Source organism: Trichosurus vulpecula, chromosome 2 (genome assembly GCF_011100635.1).
Source record: "Trichosurus vulpecula isolate mTriVul1 chromosome 2, mTriVul1.pri, whole genome shotgun sequence".
NCBI classification, from domain to species: domain Eukaryota; kingdom Metazoa; phylum Chordata; class Mammalia; order Diprotodontia; family Phalangeridae; genus Trichosurus; species Trichosurus vulpecula.
Window position 1 is genome coordinate 238,094,792 of NC_050574.1, and position 22,316 is coordinate 238,117,107.

General features: G+C 39.6%; 1 protein-coding gene across 2 annotated transcripts in view; it reads right to left on the reverse strand.

Moving 5' to 3' along the window:
* CERKL (ceramide kinase like) overlaps positions 1-21,672 on the reverse strand; it is a 164,721-nt gene extending 143,049 nt beyond the window's left edge. The window contains exon 1 of one of the 2 annotated variants that reach the window (XM_036743446.1): positions 21,423-21,672. In XM_036743446.1, coding sequence (XP_036599341.1) covers positions 21,423-21,672 — 250 coding nt within the window. Of the gene's footprint in view, positions 1-9,048; positions 9,184-21,422 lie in introns of those variants that run through there. The other variant, XM_036743447.1, reaches the window with a different exon arrangement.
* Positions 21,673-22,316: the final 644 nt, after the last annotated feature.

The window sequence follows — 22,316 nt, forward strand, 5'->3', positions numbered from 1 at the left end:
AGACTGCAAAGTTCTCAAAAATATTATAATACAAAGGAAAGTAAACTAAAGCTTGAAGAAATATAGCAGAAGCAAGCACACACACTTACACACGCACACACACTGAAAACTATGTCTCAAACTTGATGACACATAGTAGTTACATTTAACCATTTTATTCACAAACAAAACAGCAACCAGGAGAAAAATTTTCAAAAAACAAAGGAAAATAAATTTGAATGACCCAAGATTATTCTGTAGCCATGAGAAATAGCAGGAAATGGAGTAATATATTCCATATAGCAAAAGAACAAAAACAAACAGGGCCAACTATCCTAACCAGTACAGCAAGGATTAGAGGTTGGCCCTGACACAAAGTGTCAATTCAGGAACTTAAAGCTGAAAAAAAATATTAATCAAAGGAAACACCACGAGTATTAAAAAATCACTCAATTCTAACTCCCTAACTGTTGTGAACAGAGACTCAAAGGAAAAAACTGATTTTCCATAATAATTACATGAATACCCAGAAGAAATTAGGCAAGAGATTAGAAAATGAAGTAAAAGGTCTGGAGAAAAGAACTGAAAAGAAAATAAGTAATTTATAAGAGAAAGCAGTAAGCTTTACCTAAGAAACTGATTTTTTGAAAACCAGAATAGACCAAACAGAAATCAATGACTTTATGAGACAGCAAGAACTATTAGAACAAAATCAAAGATTGAAAAAATAGAATAAAAGGTAAAATGTCTAATATGAAAAATAACTTACCTGAAAAATAGGCCAAGGAATAATAATTTAACAATCAGTTTTCATTCAATAAACACTTGACAGCATAATTTTTTAAAGCCTGGATACAATATTTCAAGAAAACATAAATTAAAATTGCCCAGATCTATTAGAGCCAGAAAGGAGAATAAAGAATCTATTAGTCACCTCCTCAAAGGAACCCCAAAAGGAAAAGTCCTAGGAACATCAGAGCTAAAACCCAGAGCTCCCACATCAAAGAAAAATATTACAAGTATCCAGAAAGAAGCAAGTAAAATGGTAAGGAACCACAATTAGGATCACATGAGACCTGGCAGAAGGAAGGAAGGAAGGTCGGTCTTGGAATATAATATTCCAAAAGACAAAAGAAACAGGCTTACAAGCAAGAATAACTTTCCTTGCAAAGCTTAGTATAAGCCTACAGACAGGGAAAAAAGGCCTTTGATAGACTTGACCAGCATATGGATGCACTGTGCTTGACAGTGCTTACTTATTACATAGGTGCATTGTTGTTTGTTGTTGGTTGTGTGTTGTAGTGGCGGTAGTTGGTAGTTTGTTTTAATTTGGCATTTGAAAGGCCAAACAGAATTGTGCCACATGTGATTCTTTTGTGAAAGCCAATGGGAGAGGCACTTGAAAGGACAACACTTAGTTCTCCCCAAGAGTTCAGAAACATTTCTGAAACGGGAATAGGGATAAACATGCCAATTGCATCCCAGTAAATATGCTGAGGACAAGCAAGGGTGACCATCGGGCAGTGAGCAGAAATGCTCATCATGGCCATCATGAGTGGCCTGTGGATAGCAGGCAGAGACAGGAGCATCAGCCATGGCAGAGAGCAGCAATGGTAGTCCAACACTGGAAATGTTAGCAATGGCAAAAGGAAGGCCCACTGAAGTCAGTTACTTATGCAATCTAGAACTGACTGGCCCTTTCACATTGCTGCCAATGATCACTGTACAATTCCTCTTCAGGGAGGACATGGAGGATCGAGAAGTGGCGTTGCTGAGAGGGGTTTTGCCTTATGGTAACAAAGGAAGGTTCTGATGGTATCTTCATGATCTCTACAGAAAAAAAAACAGAGCAGCCTCAAAAGGCCTCTGATGGAGACAAGATTTTGTACTCCTTCCCCATGGGAATCCCAGAGAGAGGGCAGTCCTGCCTGGTGGTCCAGGCAATACTGAGAAGGTGGTGGTACAGGGTAATTCTCCCTAGCTGATGATAAGGATCAGCAGCTATGCAGGAAGAGTCAGCTGTATCTCTGATCTTCCTAGTGTTGCTCCTGCTTATGGTCACAACTTTACAGTGAGAGATATACGGCAATCTGCAAGAATTTGGAAGCACTCCCCACACAGAACTGATCATTCAAACCTAGGATTCAATTCTTCCAAAAGGAAGAGGAAGAAAAAAGGCCTATTATTTCTTGTCTTTTCTGCTACAGTCAGTCACTCTTTCACAGTGAGCTATTACGCTACTTGTTTTGTGTTTGCTATGCTTGTTTTTAGTTTTTCTTTTCCTCCTTCAGTGCTGCCAATGTCAGTCTTCTTGACAGAAGTCAGGTGGCTCAGTAATATCCCTAAAGTCACTGATGTGGAACAAGGTCCCCTGGAAGATTTTAAGAACCTTACAACCAAGGGAAAGAGCACTGTGGGAACAATAGCTTAACCCCTTTTCCCATACAAGTTTCACTAGCTTTTTCTTTTTTAGAAACTGTCTTCAAAACTTGATTGGCTCAGGGGACTAAAGGCTCAAGCTGTTGACATCATTTCCTGGTAGCCTGATTACAAAGCAACAAGGAACTCCAGGCCTCCTCTGATGTTAGGTCAACCATGGTGACCAACTCAAAGAGAACCTGGCACAGGACTGAATCAACTTAGGTATCCTCAATGCATATCCTTACTGAATGTCTTTTCCCATGCTAAGTAAATCTCATTTTGTTAACTACTGAGTGAATTACTAGTGTCTCACTTTGCCCCAATATTAAACATAAGTTACCAGGAGACTGGCCTGAGGAGACAACCTAGAATATCTTCTAAACCTGTTCCTTCTCCAAACTTCCTACATCTGCCAAGGATACTACCATCCATTCAGCCAAAACTAGGCTCACTACCTCTGCATCACATCACCCTTTATTCTTCAGTATCTCTCAATAATGCTGACCAACCAGTTTCAATTCCATCTCTACAATCTATTTCACCTTTGGACCCCTCTCTCTACTCACAAGGTCACCCAACTTGGTCCAGGCTCTTCTGCTTGTTCCTTGAATTATTGCAATAGTTCAAAATAATCTTCCTAAAGCACAAGTCAGTAAATCCCCTGTTCAACAACCTTCAACGGCTTTCCCATGGCCTCTATGATAAAATTCAAATTCTTCAGTTGCGCCTTTAAAGTTCTTCACAATCTGACTCCAATGTGGCTTTTCAGGTTTACTGTACATTACACATTCTCTCCTTTATATGTTTCACTCCACAGCTCCACTCTCCCACCCCCCCATGTCTTTGCACAGGTTATTTCTCACTCGTGGAAAGTCCTATTACCTCACTTCTATAAATTCAAACGTTTAGCTTCCCTCAAGCCTCATTTCAAGTGAAGTTTCCTGAGGGAAGTCATTTCTGATTCCCCTAGTTGCTAGCACTCTCTTCTTCCTCAAATTATCATGTATAATCAGTTTCTCCTGATCAAGACACTCATTTAAGCATTTTCCTCTTACTCAGCAATAACAATTTGTATTCATTTTTTCAGTATATACTTATCTTTGAGCACAAATTAGTCCACATAGCAGACATCAGAAACAGGCCACATGCACTAGCAGAATAATAAGATGATACACAGTAAGGGGCAGACAACATTAAAGGAGGGAGAATTCAAAGATAGCCATGGCTGCTCTGAATGCCTAAGGATGGCATGTGAAGAATTCACAGGGAACACTGAGAATGAAGCTTCCAAGTCAGGAATTGCAGACTGTCTCCCAAAACCATTGCAAACTGCTTCAGAATGAGATTAATAAATTGATAGCCCATGGAGATGGGACTATATCCCTCTCTTAACATCTCGACAGGAATGCATCACCTTTTTCTCCTTCCAGAAAAGTACAATTAGCTAAAATGTCATTTTGATATTCGTTATTTGGATGGAAAAGGGATGATTTTGGAGGTGGGGAAGGTGTCAAGAAACACTTCATTATTTTCCTCACCAAAATTAATGTAAATCACGTTTCCATTATATGAATCTTTTACAGTTTGTGCCAAATAGATTTCAACCACATAATAAAGGATGAATAAATTTACTCATCTGTAGACATGTTTATCTGTTAGTAGACTGAGCTCCTTGAGAACAGGGGCTGGTTTTCATTTTGTCTTTGTATTGCCAGACAATACCAGAGTGCTTTTTGAACAACAGTTGCTTAATAAACGTTTGTTGAATGGAACTGAGATCTTGACCTTTAAGTCAAATACTGCTTCATGTATTAAGGACTCTTAGAAAGATTTCTTTGGGGAATGAAATTAAAACTGATAAACAAATGAAGAATGTCAATCATTTCTGCTTGTTCCAGCATTAGTGTAGATAAAAAAAAAACTGATTACTAAAACTAGGCATGTTTTCTGTGGTTGGTCAAGTCTTCATTTCTATATATGATACTAAACGATACTGTCATTGATAAAACTTTAGCTGTTTAATGATATATCCACACTAACTTTATTCCAAAAGTCATGATAGCCTTTCTGGTTAATCAAAACAAGAGAAAAGAGGAGAAAAGGGAAAGGGAAGAGAAGGGCGGGGGACTTCATTCTGCCACTGGACAATATGATAAGAAGTCTTTAGTGATGATTTTCAGCTTTTATTTTTGGTGAAAATCTTAGTCTATACGTTAGGCTTTCTTTATGCTAAGTGACACATAACCTCATTCTTATCTTTAGATGTACCATCAATACATAGCAGTATGTCAACTCCGCAAAGCAGTCTGAAATAAGTTGTATGTCTTCTTGCATGCATACTTTGGGGGACATAATCATCTGCTAAACCAAAGATCCACTGTCTCTGACATCTAAGCCAAAGGTAGCATGTGGGCTGATTTCCTTTGGCTCATGTCTCACTTCTTTAGGGACTCTGCTGCCAAATACAATCGTGTACAGCCAGCAGTGACTTCAGAACACCATGGGGGGAGAGGAGGGGAAGCTACACTGCTTCCTTGTCTCCCTGATCACATAAATCAACATTTTCAATACTTGCCACCCTCACAGTATTGGTATACCACTTTTACAATACTGCCCATCCCTATGTTGATGTTTCTTAGTAGAATTACTGTGATACTGAACCTCCAGATATTTGAGAAGTGATTCCACTTAACACTACGATCAGCATTCAAAATTCCTAGTGATCAGCATTCAAAAGTCCTAAAGATAGCTGTAGAAGATCCTTCAATAGCTATTCTAACAGTATGAGAGTAATAGGGTGAAACCCAATTGAGTCTGGATATGGGGGCGGGGAGTGATAGCAGGATGTCCAGTCAGTTATTGTATGATTAACTGAAATTTGTTAACAAAAAAACAAAGGGATACAGAAGGACTTTAAGAAATGCAAATAAAACTTCACACAATGGGACATTGCTATGAACTCTTCAGAAACAAAAGTAGATCTTCAGAATTGGCAGCCATGAGTAATAAAGTAAAATGAGTTTTGGTGCAAAAGCTTTTAAAACTAACCACAAGTCTATTAGACAGGCTCTTCAAACAGCAGCTGAAGATGCAAATGAGTAAACATGTGGGAACACTACATATTTATCATTACCTGCTCTGTGCTTCAGTATTCTTCATCTATAAAATAGTGTTAGATTAACTGATCTATAGCATGCCCTCTAAGCTGTATATTGGTTTTCTCCCAACCATAATGTCATATAAAAATTAAAATAACAGTAGTAGGTGTCATTTTAGAAAATAAACTTTTAAGATCCATATAGTAAGGAATGATTGAAGGGATAATTGAAATAAATAAAAATGATGACTATACATATAATTAAAAACAAACAATTCACAATATTTTGATAAGCAATCATTTTGAAATTCTTTATTGTTTTATTTGTCTTATCTATCTTCAATAAAAATCCAAAACATGTCAGTGCATTATAGAGTAGATTTTTTAAATGAATAGCCCTGTCAAAGTAATATAAATTTACATAGGCGTGACAGTACAATTTAATTCTTCAAATCCATCTTTTGACTATTTCCTTAAAATCAGTTTGGGAGCATAGAGCTTGTCACTTTAATAAAATGCAAAAGACAGGCATTTTCTTGATATGTACACTGATGGACCAAAAGCTTTGAATTTGATAAAGTAATTAGTACTTCAATAATATACTGGTAATAGGTCATTTGGGGGCTTAACCCCTCCATCCATTATTCCTGACCACAAGATAGACTGACAGATGTCGTACTTTAGATATACAAAACAGACCACTCATATCCATTTCACATACATCTGTTCCTAAATAGCTCGGGTAGATTAATACTCAAACCGCATCGCGCTCTGCTAAGTCCTTTACGACCACTAGTTTTGTTGTCATTTTAAAGTTGATTAACTGGGTTTTCACATCTTTATATTTACATTAACATTTTTCTGTAGCCGTTTTCATGTAACCATATTTACATATTGCACGTTTAAGCAAACTTAAATCACCAGAAAATCAACACTTTTTAACAGGACTAAATGATATAGTTAAGGCTTTGTTTATCTCAAGTTTGCTTTTTTCCACTTACTAAAAGAATATAGTTGAAGCCAAAGTTACACAAAGAATAGTACCTGAAAGACATCATGTTAAGCAGAAACTATGTAACTGTAAGCATTAAACAAAAAACTAAGGAAGATGGGTACCAGTAGCTGAGGTCTGATCATTTTATTTCATAATAAAAGCACATTTGATCCTCTAGAAATACAATGGAATAAAGAGCTTTCTAAATAAAGAGCTACTTTTACAAAGTAGAAAATCTAGGAGATCAGGGAAAAGAAAGGATATGGGAGGGAATCATACTAACTTCATCAATTTCAAAAATTTTACTTATGGTCAGCTTTTTTAAGAAAGCATTTCCTCCCCCAAATAAATTGGAGCAGAGGGCTCTAATTTCAGAGTACCAAGAAGTTGGAAGCAGCACAGTCTCCTACCTTCCACACACATTCTAGAAAATAGAGTGTCATTTGGGTTAATAAATTCTTCTTAAAATGAAAATATCACAAGTATGGATTGATTATTCACACCTTACTACAACTCAGACAATGCCTAATATTTAATTAAAATATGAACTGAGAGTTTCTGTGAAGGGGGAAAGGGGAGGGAAGAAAAGGTAACTGTGTAGCAAAGTAAATAACACTAAAAACAGGAATGCTTTAACAATTCAGAAAGCAGAAAACCCTATAAGCTGAAATGGTAAAGAAGAATTTGAAGGACATAGTGGATAAAAGACAGCAAGGTGGTACAGTGAGACTTGGAGCAAGGAAGACCTGAGTTTGAATATTGCTAGTTGTATGACCCTGTTCAAGTTACTTATTTTCTCAGTTTCAGTTTCCTCATCTGTAAAATGGGGATAATAATAGCACCTATTCAATGGAAATTTTGCCAAGGACTTTATATATACCTGAAATCATTTGAAGGTCACTGTGAAGCTCAAATGAGTTAAGGTATATATAAAGTGTTTGGCAAAACTTACAGAACCATAAAAGTGTTAGTTATGATTACTCTAATTTCTTCTTTCACAGGCAGGCTGTGTTGGGCCTTCTGTGTGCTTCTAAAAGGGCCGTACAAATCACTCTGACCAATGCCTTCGGTTTACAGATGCAAACTCTTATCTCTCTCCCCGCCCCCAAACCATGTCTCAACAGTTGCCCAGTTCTCCTGCTTCTTCCTCCACAGTATTTCTAACATCCAATGCCTTCTCTCCATTTACAAGGTCACCAGATTAGTCCAGGTCCTCACCCCCTCTCACTTGGCCTTTTGAAACAGACTCCTAATTCAAAACCTGGCTTCAAGTCTCTCCTCTGTCCAATCCAGTCTCTATGTGACTGAAATCACAACATTCCTAAAGCAGAAATCTTGCCACGTTGATCTGCTGTTCAAGAGCCTTCCATGGCTCCCTACTCATTCTAGAACAAAATACAAACTTCTCAGTTTGATATTTAAAGCCTTTCACAGTCTAGAAGTCTTCACACTTATGAAGTGTTGCGCAAGAAGCTGGAAAAGCACCAGGACACAAGTTGTGTTTAGAGAAAAAAACTATTTTGGAAGGTGAACAACTGGCTAAGAAGGTGTTACCAGAGAATGGAATTTGTACTCCTGGATCATGGTTTACAATATAAGGATGACAGACTCTTGGCCAAAGATGAATTATGTTTAACAGAGATTGGCAAGAATGTTATTTGCCAGATCTTTTACAAATCTAATAAAAAGAGCTAAAAAAGAATGAGAGAAGGAAGAGACTGCTTATGTATATGCCCCAAGTTAGATACTACAGAGAGTAGCCGCAAAGAAGGAAGAATCACAGCAGCAATAAGAACCAAGAAATTCCCAGAAGACAAAATCCAAGAAAAGAGTCAGTTAGCAAAAACCTATGGTCTCAAAAGCCTAAAGCTTGGGGCATAAACAAGGGAAAGTAGGGGTCCTGTTGCAAGGATGGAAATTTGACCTCATAAATGCTTTATTCCTTCATTAATTTGTTCAGAATATTTCCCCATGCTGCAACCACCACTTAGGACACTAATGTCATCAGAGCATTACATGGCACTCCCTTTTTCAGCAGAAGCTCTTCTCTCAGCCACCAAGGTGGTTTCCTTAAAGTAACTCTGACCATGTCACCCCATGCCTTGACCCATGTGCAAGGGCAAGCTGTGCTCCTGCCTAGGCCATTCAATCCATCAAATGAGGTACAAATCTGTAAATCCACCCCCAACCTATAAACACTCCTGCCTATGTCAACAATCAGCCTGGTCCTCAGGCTCCTGACTGAAGCCTGCTTATTTGGACTCTGAACCTTACTTCCACAGCAGCTTCCAATTTTGGCTTCAAAATCCTATGTTTACCCTGCACAAAACTCTAGCCATTCTACCCCAATCTGACCTAGTTCCTTGTTTTAATTTATACGTATACTTGGCATACACCAGAAGAATACAACTCAAGATTCTGCATATCCAAATTCTCACAAGGTTATTCCTACTGCTGTTGGTCTTGGAATTTTCTTTTATCTATTAGATTCTGCCTGGCCTATGCCCACATCATGCTTATATCATACTTCATTTTTTTTACCTCCTAGGTTACTTACCTGAGTTGACCCAGAAGTTGACCCTTTGAAGACCCCCCCTTCCTCTCTGCCCCAACAGTAGCCATGTTATTGCTACCTTTCGCCCAAGTAAAAGTGTGTGACTCTTACAACCACCATATAGATAGCTAGGAATCTGGATCTAGTACTATTTCTGGATCTGGTAATATTTAACCAAGCAATTCCCTGATGCTTAAAGCAACAGATTGCTTTTGAAGCAAGATTTTCCATCTTTGCATCTGAGACAAGGACATCACATGTGACAGATCCACTTTTTAAGAAAGGACAATAAGGTGCTGCCATCCCAATTCACTGCTTATCGGGGTTTCCTTACAATATTAAACGCCAACAACCCTGCAGCTCCAGTCAATGAAATTAAACCAAGAACATGGGAAAACCAATTGGTTAAGACCTAGGGAGTGAGTGGTGACTATTATGATCCTCCCCAGTGCCTTGAAGAGTAGTAAATCGTTAGTTTCTTCTTATTTGTATACAAATCCTAGTTCTATGTAATTCAAAGAACACTTCTGAGATATTTACTAGGTTGTGAAAAGATAAATGTACCATGCTGATTGTGAGTAAAATATCATAAATTGATGTTTAAATGGTAAATTCAAGTGATGTATGTTTTAAATTGATGGTAAAAAGATACAATCTACTTAGCTATTTTCTATTCTAGACTTAATGTAGAAATAGAGTTCAATGAACTTAGGGAAATGACTAGCTAACACAAGATCATGAGACTATATTAGAGAAGCAGAGATTTGGAGTGAAAAGGCACCACTGAGGTTCTCTAGTATAATTTATTCATTTTACAGATGAGGAAAACTGAGGTCTGCACTGGGTTACCCCAGCCAGTAACTTCTGTATCCATTGGGCTATCTCTGAATTATCTTATTTCTTAAGCTAGTCTTAAGCCAAGCAATCATTAAAATTTATATTAGCTTATAATCTATAGTAACTATAATTTCCCCACTAAGTGCTAGAAGTGTTGATACTGTGCTGTTGATTAAAGAAGGAAACATGTCCTTTAGGCACCATGTTGTAGGTGGCAGATTTAACATTCTGTTAGCAAAGTTTTAGAAATTAATCTGTATTCTGAACAACATGCAAAGCCAGCCCACTTGTGCTTGGGATAGGCCACAATAAGGACTGTAAATAGGGCCGATATTTTCTTCATAAAGGAGCTTTGAGTTCGCTTGAACAATTTGACTAGCTCCCCGTTCAGACTTCAGTATCCTGAACCTTACAACATAAAATAAACAATTTGAGCCTAAAACTTTTTCTGGGCAAGTACTACTGTCCTGACTATAAAGGGATCTCAGGGTATATGTATCTCCATATGATAACGGATTTTGGGTGGAAATGAATCCTGATTGTACCTATCTGCCAAGATGATTTAGTTACAAAATGAATCCCCCAGCAACTGAATGAACTAACTTGTTGGCCAGGATCATTTCATATTCTCTACCTTATAGAGGATTAACTGTAGTGAAATTCTTTAAGTGGCACAAAAGATAGCCCCAGAAAGTTAATACTAAACTGCTCTTTCATATATTGATAAGCTAACAAGGAGGATCAGCTCCTTCTCGGAAGGTAAGGAAGCTGACTTAAAGGTGCAGAGGGCCCGCAGTTGCTGATAACAGTCCTAACAAACTCCTCTCCTATGTTTATACTGTCTGTAGGCAGCAGTTTGGACAGCTAGATGACACAGTGGGTAGAATGCCAGACATAAAGTCAGGAAGATTCATATTCCTGAGTTCAAATCTGGCCTGTGTGACCTGCGGTGTGACCCTGGATAACTCCCTTAACCCCAAGTGCCTCATTTCCTCATCTGTAAAATGAGCTGGAGAAGGAAATGGCAAACCGATTCAGTATCTTTGCCAAGAAAACCCCAAAAGGGGTCAGGAAGAGTTTGAAACAACTGAACAACAAGGCAGTAGCATAAAAGCAAGGAGAAACAGAATCTAAAGGATGTATTTGCTATAGGTTTGCCTATAACATATATTTATGTGTGTATATACATATGTTCATATGTATATACATAAATATAGACACACATACCTAATAGTAAAATATATAACACCAATATGTGATTATAAAACTGTTTTTGAAAAGTATATAAATGGGAGAAGAGGTCTTCGCAGCACCACAGTGTGGGGTGTGTGCCAAGCTCGGAGGTACAGTGTCTGAGGTTTTAGGCACAGAAAATGGCAAAAGCTTTGACTAGTTAAGATTCTGGGACAAAGGTCAGCAACAACTGCAACTCTGACAACACCTTCTAAGACCTTCTCCCAGGTATAACTGTGTCAGAGGTCATGGGACTCTGGCATTTAAATACACTTGTAGCGAGAGTGACAAAACAATGTTACCAGTATTAACAACATGCTTAGTTTTCTATTTCCTATAGGAAGATAACAGTTATCAAATAGTCTAATAGCTATGCCAAGTTCATAATAAAATCACAAAGGTCAATTTGGAAAGGACCTTTGAGGCTCTGAAGTCCAACTGTCTCATTTTATTGGTGGTGCTAGTGGTGTTGTCATGTCCAATTCTTCCTGACCCCAGGTGGGGTTTTCTTGGCAAAGATGTTAGAGTGGTTCACCATTTCCTTCTCCAGTTCATTTTATAGATGAGGAAATTGAGGCAAACAGGGTTAAGTGACTTACCCAGGGCCACCCAGCTAGCACACATCTGAGGCCAGATTTGAATTCGATAAGTCTTCTTGACTCCTGGCCCAGAGTTTTATCCACTTCACCAACTAGCTCTCACAGATAAAGAAACTGAGGTCCACGAGGTCAGCTAATTCGCCGAAGTTACACAAGTAATGTAAACAGCATTTCAGGATGCGAATTTGAATACTATAACTCTAAGTTAAGCACCTTTCCCACTAAACCAAGTTATTGCTGTCCTAAGTATAAAAGAAAGGAGGCTTTATTAAACAGTCCTGTTTTTAGACCATTTAGAACTGGCATTTCAACTGCTAAGAATATTCCTGCCTGGTTTGATTTGGCCAGTACTTTTATTATACTGTAACCTTAGAAGAAATATCAATAGTATGAGGTCTGTATTTAGACTAGTTTGACCTACAGACTGATCATTTTATCTGAAGTACAAAAGACAGATAAAAGGGGTTAGATTATTTGCAAGGTTCATAATTCTTTATTGTTTTCTCAATTATATAAAAAGTTGTACAGCATGGTCAGGAGTAAAAGAACAGTGCCTAAAACTTCTTTACTTCCGATGAAAGACTAAGACTTGAGAGGCACAGTCATACATATTTTTAAAGAGAAGTAGGGTTATCAAAGCTTTATGTAGCCAGGTATTTATAATTTGAGGGAGATCAAGGGTTTCTTTTTGTTTTCAAGATGGGGTTGTGGTAGGAGCATCATCTCCTCCCATTGCCTAGAAGGAAATGAAACTGTGCTCAAGATATATTTGGCCCAGGGGACTAAGGTTCTATCTGTTGACATATATTCTTAATCACCAAAGTATAAAAGTCATACCTAAAGTACAAAAGCACAGGAAAATCAGGGATTCCTCAGGGTGCTGACTCCCATGGAAGGGATAGAGGGGCAGTGGGAGGGGGTGCGACAGCAGTGCAGAGTATGCTGGTAAATGTTTAATGACTGGCTCTCTGAAAATTCCAACATGCTTTTAAGTTTAACCTGTATCATTAACATTTTCTCCTTCACTTATTAAATCTAGGCAATCGACGACATCTGCCAATTTCTAAGATGTATAGATGCTCATATTGAAAATTTAGGAAACAGCTCTAAGAACCAGTGGAAGTTGGCACACACTTGGGTGAGAGGAAGTTTCACTCAACTGAAGCCCAAGTTGGGTCAAAGTCAAACCTGGCCAAGAACAGGGGTAAAATAGTCTATCCAGGGAAAACCATACCCATGGAAATAATTAAATACTTTGAAAAGGTTTAGTGCTGCTACTCAGGATGTGATCTAAATCAATGGTGTCAAACTCAAAGAGAAACAAGGCCACTAAACCACACCTAAGGATCGCTGTGGGGGCATGCTGAATTAGAAAACCACATATTAACATTGTATATGATTTATTGTATTTTTATTTACTTTGTTAAATATTTCCTAACTACATTTTAATCTCATTCAGGCAGCATTTGGGAGTGTTGAAGACCCTTCCTACCAATGTGTATTTGATATCTCTGATCTAAATGACTGAGGCAATCAGAAATTCTCTCCCTGAGCTTTTTCAACTTTAGGTGACATGATTTTTAGAGGGGCTTCAGATACTAACTCCCAACATGGGAAAATATATTTAAAAAAACATAAGATGGTAGAGTTTAATATAACACATGGCATTAGTGGAAACGTGAAATTCTATAGTGGTCATATAGAAGTGTTGTTATAGATGACAAAATTCATAAATTTGGCCTTGCCCTTGATGTCTAAACTTATAACACCTCCATTTACAATCTAATATCATAGGTTTGAAGAGGCTTTTTTGAAAACTTCATTTATAAAACTGTTTAACCTTGCCAAATCTTCGGGGAGGCTTCAACTGAATTATACCTAAACTATTTAAATAACCTTGTAAAGTTGAAATACTCAAAGTCAGAATATATTTACAAGAGAAATAATCATTTTTAATCCAGTCTGAAATATCAGTTTAAGGACTAAGTTGAGCAATAAAAGACTGATTATTGGTCAACAATAGTCCTTTGGTTAGAGTGGCATATGACATATCCAGTAGACTTTACCCATAAACTACCATGTAACATTGTAAGACTTTTCTGTGTTTGGTAAGGCATTTTATAGTAATATTTTCTGAAGAAACAGGTCACAAGGAAGCAATTTCACTTTGGATGAAGATTCCCTATGGAAGAAACTTCGGCAAAATCACTGCAAAACCTGGTATTCAAATATCTTTTTTAAAAAATGTATTCCCACAAATAATCAGAAAACACAGAATTCAGAAGGCATTGAAATTATTACAGACATCAAAAAGCTCAGAATACAGGTTAGGAAAATGTGTGGGGTGTGTGTGTGTGTGTGTGTGTGTGTGTGTGTGTGTGTGTGTGTGTGTGTAAAATCTCAAACAACAGATTTGACCCCAGGTATGTACATAAGACTCTCCTTTCATGGAGAGAATGATTCTGCTTGATCACTGTGCTTGTATGAGGGCTGGAATTGGTGAGAGCATGGGAGAGAATAGTTCTTTTTCTTCTAGCTTCCAGCATCAAAAGAGGACAGAAATAGTTCCAACTTAGTCCAGGCTCACTGTCCAAAGCCTCAAGTGGAGGACTGCCCCAGAGCAACCATAGAGTCAGTCACCCATCCGGCATTAGTGTAAGGTGCAGTCTGACGGGGGAGGGGGGGGGCAGGGAGGGCTGTCACAAGGACAACAGATGCAGCCCCCACCCCCACCCCAGTACGATAACAGATTGCTCAGAGCAGATCACTGGAAGAATAAGTTAACAAAAAAGATAAAGAACTAATATGATACCAGAAATGTCCCAAACACAAACTCAGAAGAAAATAACTTCAAAACACCTACAATAAAAGCTGCAAGGAAAAATTGAGATTTACTTCCCACATCAATTAGAATTCTTAGAAGAAATGATGCAAGAATTTTTAAAGTTAAAAGTGATTACATAAATGAAATGAGAGCAATAGGAGAATGAAATGGGGTGGGGGGGATGCAAGCTATGAGGGAAAGATTGGGTAAAAATTAAAAGCATAGCAAAAGAAGTATACAACCTTACTCCAAGTAACAGAATAGGCCTGAAAATCAGAATAGACAAATAGAAGTTAATGACTCTCTATGACACAAAAAACCTATCAAAATAAAGAAAAAAACAGAAGAAAATATAAGGTGTCCCATAGCATAAACAATTGACCTGGGAAACAGATCAACGAAAGATAACATAAAAATCAACAAACTATCTGAACACCATGACTAAAAAAAAGACCCTAGACATCCTATTTCAGCAACCTGAAAGTGAAAATGAGGTAACTAATAAAATAAAAAAATCACTGGTATGCTTGAAGTTGTGAAAGCTAAATGTGGTAATGCAGAGGCTTGACTGTACTTGAATCTGTGGTGGCAAGTCTCATCAAAGAAACAAAAGAGACAACGATAGATTCAGATTGCAAAGGAACCAGAGCAAAAGACAGTCCAGAAATAAGAGAAGCAAAAAGCAGTAACATTAAAAGAAAATAAGCTCTTTATCCAAACAAAGCATCAAGGTATTGAAGACAGGCTGCACAGAGACAGCCTAAAAATTACAGGTTTCCCCGAAGTCAAAAAACCTGAACACCTTAAAGCAAGAAATAACACAAGAAAACTACCCGGCACTTCTGAATACTTCTGAGAAAATGAAATTCCATCTGAAAGAAATCATAGATGGCCTCCAGGAAAAGCAACAACGACAAAGGCTGCAAGTTTCTAGATCAAGAGTGGTTAAATTTAAAAAGTCAATTCAGGGAGAAACAACAAAAACCTCTACAAGCAACCAAAAGCTTTCCATTGTTGCTCGATCACTTTTCAGCGGTATCTGACTCCTCAGGACCCCATTTGTGGTTTTCTTGTCAAAGATAATGAGTGGTTTGCTATTTCCTTCTCCAGATCATTTTACAGAAGAGGAAATTGAGACCAAGTTAAGTGACTTGCCCAGGGTCACACAGCTTTTAAGTGTCTGAGACCAGATTTGAACTCAGGAAGAAGAGTCTCCCTGACTCCAGGCCTGGCACTCTATCCAGTGCACCAACCAGCTACGAAACTTTAAATGAAAAGGAAAAGAAATTCAAATATTACAAGATGATTCTGCATCCATCAGAAAACACAGAAAGAGCTGGAATGATGTATTCTTAAAAGAAATGGGGGGGGGGGGGCGGCAGGATGCAGCCAAGAGTGACCTACCCTACAAATTTAAGCTTAATAATAAATGAAAAAAGATGAATATTCAAAAATAGACATTTGAAACATTCTTAGAAAGTAAACCACACCTGAAGAGATGATTTGCTTTCTCAAATACCTGGGATAGCAGAAACACAGGAGGGGATGAAAGAATTCAGCAGCCAAATGCAGCAATAGCAACAGAGTGGCAGCAGAGATGCCAGTAAGAGTCTTATTTCTCAGTGAACACAAAGAAATGAGTGAAGGGGGAAATCAGGTGTAGGTAAAAAAGAAGACACAGGCCTGGAGCATTATGGACAGCACCTTGCAATACCCTGCCTACAAATGAAATGATTTTGTTGGGGGAGGGAGGGATACATAAATTGCATAAAGGGAAGAGGGGGCACCCGGGAGTAGAATGAAACGTCTGATGTGCTCAGTTAAAATCAAGGGCTAGAAATTAGGGGAAGGTGACCCTTGTGGTCTCTTAGGAAGAGAAGCACCTGCAGGGGAGTGGGTGAGGAGGAGGGAGGAAGGACTGAAAAGGGAGGGGAAAGAGATAACCTTTGTTTTAATGGTGGAAGGAGATTCTACTGAGAATACTCCTAAGGGTGCAAAGAAATATTCTGTGAAAGAAGATAGAGATTTTGTGCTAGGTGTTCTCCGGGTGGTGTGGTGCTTAAAAAGATACCTCATCCTTACCTCAGAAGGGGGTGAGTTAGAACTCCTAGGGGCAACTCACACTTTTGGGGAAGGGAGGACATGGGTCCAAGGAGGAGACCTTGAGACAAATGGGGACAGAATGTGTAATCCCAGGGCCAAAGACCACTGGTACGGGGCTCCTTCCTCACCAATGGAGATGAATACCCTGTCCTGCATGAGGAGTGAGTGGAGTTAGTGAGAGGGAAAGAGAAGAGGTGATCTCTTTGGTCTTCTTCAAGACTCTCCAAGCTTTGAGTCACTTTGAGCACTTCTGGCTTCCAGCTTTGAGAAGGATAATGGAAAAGGCCATCCTAGCTTCAGGTTGCTGAAAGAAAAGATTCTAGGAAGACATCAAAGGAATGACAATCTCCATCACATCCCTATCCCCAGTCAGCTACGTTAGAAATTTCCCCTTGGAAGGGCGACAGGAAAATAGGAGCATTGTCAAACTAAGGTTAGAGACAAGAACTGGTACAGTCATTCTGAAAAGCAATTTGATACTATGCCCAAAATAGTTCATAGTCTGACCCAGGCACTAGTAGTGATACCACCACTAGATCTATACATCAAAGATATCAAAGAAAGCGGAAAAGATCCTCCTTACAAAAATATTTACAGTAGCATTTTTGTGATGGCAAAGAACTGGAAACTAAAGGGATGTCCATTAATGAGGGGAATGGCTGAACAAATTATGGTACATAAATGTAATAGAATACTATTGTTCCATAAGAAATGAAGAAAGAGCCAGTCTCAAAGAAATCTGGGAAGACTTATGCAAAATGAGTTGAACCAGGGAACAATTTATACTACAACATTAACATTGTAAAAATATACCATTTTGAAGGCCTAAAGAAGCCTGATCAACAAATGATCAGTCATGGACCAGTGACCTATGTTCTAACAGAGAAGTGATGGATTCATATGCAGAATATGACACATTTTTAAAAATAGCAAATTTGGAAATTTTGTGTGATTTTGCTCATTTGTTACAAGAGTTCTGTTTTTCCTCCTCTCTCCCTCCCCACCAGTAAAGAAGGAGAGGTCATGGCAGGAAAGGAAAAAAAATGCTTCATATTTGGAAAAAATAAGAAAAATCATCATATAATCATATACAGTGCCTTGCATAGGCTCATTCCCTAGAAATAACAGTTCTTGCTCAATTAGAGGCCTACAGAGCTGTTTCACTCTGTATCTGACCTAGTCCTGATGCAAAAGAATATAGCCACTGCTTTTTCTATGCACTGATTTCCCTCTTTGGAAAGGAACTAGAAATAAGAGCATATTGGCAAGTATGCAACTGTAGGCAAAAGATAAAAGCTGAGAGATCTAGAACCTCTGGATCTGTTACAGTGTTGCTTCACTAGATTGAGGTTGCAGTTAAAAAGACAGGAGAATGAGAAAGTGAGGTAGAACCTCCTCATGGCAAGGCAAAATTATGAGGACAGGGACTGTCTTTTACCTCTTTTTGTATCTCAAGCACTTAGCACAGAGCCTGACACACAGTAGGCACTTAATAAACTTTTAATGATTGATCATTCATACTAAAATACTGCAGTTACAAGAGAAAATATATTTCATTCCATGTCCCATTTGAACCCAGTAAAGAAGCTTTCAGTATTCACAGCCAGACTAATTTATTCTGACAACAAGAACAGTGAGGAGAGGCCATTTTGGCAGTGGCAAAATTTGGCAATTTTGGATGTCCTCAGAAAAGTATCAGTAATTTCACTCATTAATTAATTTAATAAAGTAAGTATAAAACATCATGGTTGCTTTTTAAGTGATGAAATTAAATACAAAAATATCAAATCGTCATGTCTGAGATATATATATATGTATATATATATATGTGTGTGTGTGTGTGTGTGTATGTATGTATGTATGTATGTATGAAAAGCAAGTTGTGCATGGCCTTCTTCTACTTCTATCTACCTTAAGAGTATTGTTTCATTCTGGCTGCACATAAGCTGTCCTGGGGCAATGACATTATCTGATCCTAATCCTCTACCCTAACCACAAATGATATTATGTTTTTATCTGTACTATTTCTGTGTACATCTTTCTCTCCCTCTTCCTTTCCCCCCATTCTAATGCCTATGTGACTATTTTCTCTTTAAATCCCCGGCATGGTACCTAGCCGGTATCAGGTGATTAATACATGTCTGTTGAGTCAAAGAACCTCTATAACCCTTGAAAGAATCAAAATTCTTCTTTGGATTGCCCACAAAAATATTCACTTCTAGTTTCACCCTCCTTTAATTAAGTCGACTTGTCCTCGATCAACGAGCATTAAAAATAAAGCACTATTTCTTATTCAATTATGTTTTCCCTGGCATTATCAGTATTGCAACAGTGCCTCGGGCAACTAAAGCTATAAATTGCTGCACTGTGACCACACTTTGCATTGATAACGGGAGTCTCCTTACACCTAGGAATTCTAAACTATTTCAGCTACATTATGGGCTAAAAAGACTTTTGGGGACTAGCCTGTGAACCTAACTACCAATTATAATAATGTTTCTAGAGGGGAAAAAATACACTAAGAATTACAAATAGCTAATTTTAAGAATACAATTCTTGTGATTGGGCGACTTGCCTGTGTTGCCACATGAGCCTTTTATTTTCATCAAAAGTTAAGTTACTTGTTCAAAGCACGGCCATTCACAATCTAAAATAAGTTTTAACTTCATATATTCAGTATTATTTGTAGTCATTCAAGATAGGCAGTGGCCACTGACTAATTACCTTCATTGTTTTTGTTTTTTTTCTTTTGCCTACAAGAGATTTCTAAGCCTATTTTGGTTGAATTGTAGTAACAGAATGTTATGTTTTGTTTTCCAACAAAGAAAGGAAATGTTTATGCTTAAAATTTAAAAAAAGTAAAGACATTTTTACTCAGTGAGAACAGCTTGACAAGATCCTGTCTACAACATCTTAATACGTTATATTAATTTACTTCAAACAGAGATCTGGCGTGAATCTTTTCCCTTCTCACATACTGTCTTCTCTCTTTGGAGTATAAGTTCCTTGAGGGGAGGGGCTGTCTTTTCATTTTTAATCATATTCCTGTTACTTAGCACAGTGCCTGGCATACAGTAAATGCTTAATATATGTTTGTTGCCTTCCCTTTGTAAACTACTTCCATGTATTATAGACTATTTTATTCCATTACATTAATAATGTAAATTATTCCTTAAATAACGAACAGGTCTACAAAAATGAATCAGGAAAAACAAATGCAGGTAATTGTACAAACTTGTCAGCTCAAATCTATTAGCTGTAAATTTGAGATAGAATATTAGAATTAAGTAGCAGCATGGTGTACTGGATAGAGTGCTGGCCTTGAGAGTCAAAAACGGGTTCAAAGCTCACTAGCTGTATGACCATGGATCACTTAACCCCTCCGAGCCACTGGCAGCTGTCTTGTCTATCAACAAGTTCTTATTAAATGCCTACTAAGTGCCAGTCACCGGCAAAAGGACTAGGGTGACCAGGGAAAATTGTGATAGAAGAATTGCAATTAGGTGGAGGAAGTTCCCAGAGGACATAAAAACAGACATCTTTATATAAGAACATAAAATTTGCAAAGCACTTTAAAAGTCTCACTGGAAGGCACAGGGACTACTGTAGCGAACTCCAAGGAAGGCACTTTAGAGGTAGGCACTTTCTCTGTAATTTGAAGTCTATAAAGTTGCTTAGAGCAGTGAGACTTACTTGCCCAGGGTCACATAACTAGTATGCCCAGGGTTAAGTGACTCTCCAGGTGTCACACAACTAGTATGTATCAGAAGGGGAACCTGAACCCAGGTCTTCCTGATGAAGAGGCCATTAAGCCTCTCACTACAGGTATTATCCCCACTTTATAGACAGAGAAACTGAGGCTCAGAGACGTTAAGCGACTTGCCCATGATCACACTAATCCTAAGGTAGGGGTTCTTAACCTAAAGGTTTATGAACTTATTTCTTTTTAAACTTTTGATCACTCTATTTCGAAATAATTTTTCCCTCTGCAATACCAGTCGTTTTATTTTAGGCATTTAAAAATATTATTCTGAGAAGGGATACATAGGCTTCACCAGTCTCCTGCCGAAGGGGTCCATGATACACAAAAAGGTTATAGATCCTCATCCCACTCTTTGGAGGGGTGAGTCGGCACCGCGGGCACCCCTCCATTTCAAAGCCTGGGCTCTTTCTACCGTATTCACATTCATTGATTTCCAAGCTGCCCTTTTCCTTCCTCCGCAATTCTCTGTACCTGGCTAAGTCACCTTAGCGTTAAAGAGGCCCTAACGAGGTCACGGATTCAGCTCCTCCTTTCTCAGGCGCGCAGACCCAACTCTGCTAGCCACAGAAGTGAAAGCAAAACCACCGTCATCGAGAATGCTATATATGTCGGTGGTTTCTGAAACAGAAAACAAATAAAAAGCATGATTTTTTTTTCTTTGGTAGAACTTTAAAAGCTCTTCTCAACTAAAAAGTAAGTTTGCATTCGGGCTTGAGACCCCGCGCCCTGGTTCACTTTGAGGCAGCAGGTGCGGCGCAGGCTCGGGAAACGGCACCACGGCGGGATGGCTTGGTGAAGCGCGGGAACACACGAGGGACCACGCGGCACGCGTGGAGTCGCGCGCGCGCCCCGCGGAAGGCTTCAGGACGCGGTTACCTGGGCTGTGCTTGGGGGAGGGGAGGAGGGGAGGAGGGGAGGAGGAAAAAGAGCCCCGAGGGGCGTCGGGCTGCGGGAGCAGCCGGGGTGGGGGTAGCGGGGCGGCACCGGGAGAGGAGCGGCGCCGCGCGAGGCCACTCACCGGCCGCGGGGGCAGCGGGGCGCTCGGGCTGGATGGGCCTCCACCGCAGGGCGCTGTCGCTCAGCACCACATCGCAGCTCCTCCCGTCGATCTCAAAGATCCCCCGCTGGAGGATGCGCTCGGCCGCGGGCGCGGGCCACGCCGATGGAAGCAGCACCCGAGGTGGCCCAGCCTCAGCTCCGGTCGGCTGCTTCCCGCCTTCCGGGACCACGGCCAAGGCGCTCACCCGGCCCCTGGCCAGGCGGGGCATGGCGGAGCCTAGGACGGACTGGGGCCCAAGCAGGGTCCCGAGGACAGCCCGAGCGGAAGCGGCCTAGGCGTTCTTCCAAAGCGTCCGTCGTCCCCCTAGCAACGGCGCGCGCCCTCCCCCGGGGGCGGGGGCGAGCAACGTGTGAGCGGCTGGAGACCCGCCCCTCCCTGCCCGCGCCGGTGCTTCACTCGCTGCGGGCGTCTTGGAAAGCCCCTCGCTCTACCGTGACTGCAATCTGGGTGTCCTTTAAGGACCTTAGGAGCCCTGGGCGCGCGCGTGCGCGTGCCAGAATCTGCGGGTCTGCAATTTGCGTACGTGCCTCCTTGCTCTGGCCTCTAGGGCCGAGCAGAACAAATCCAATCTCTCTTCTACGTTAGCTAGATTCTGCAGGCCCTTCACAAATACTTGAAAAGAGTAGGCTTAATGCAAATGAGGTCGTGGGGGAGGTGGAAGAAGAGGTTGGGGATTTCACTTTCGAAGATCCAGATCTCGGAGGTGATAAAATTCCAAAAGATTTCGAGGTCTCCTCAACGGTGACCACTCCCGTGAGTGATTGCAGTGGGTTGGAGAAACTAGATACTAGAGTTGTAAAGGTTAGGTTATTAGGTCATTAACATTAATAATATAAGGAGAATGGCAAAGAC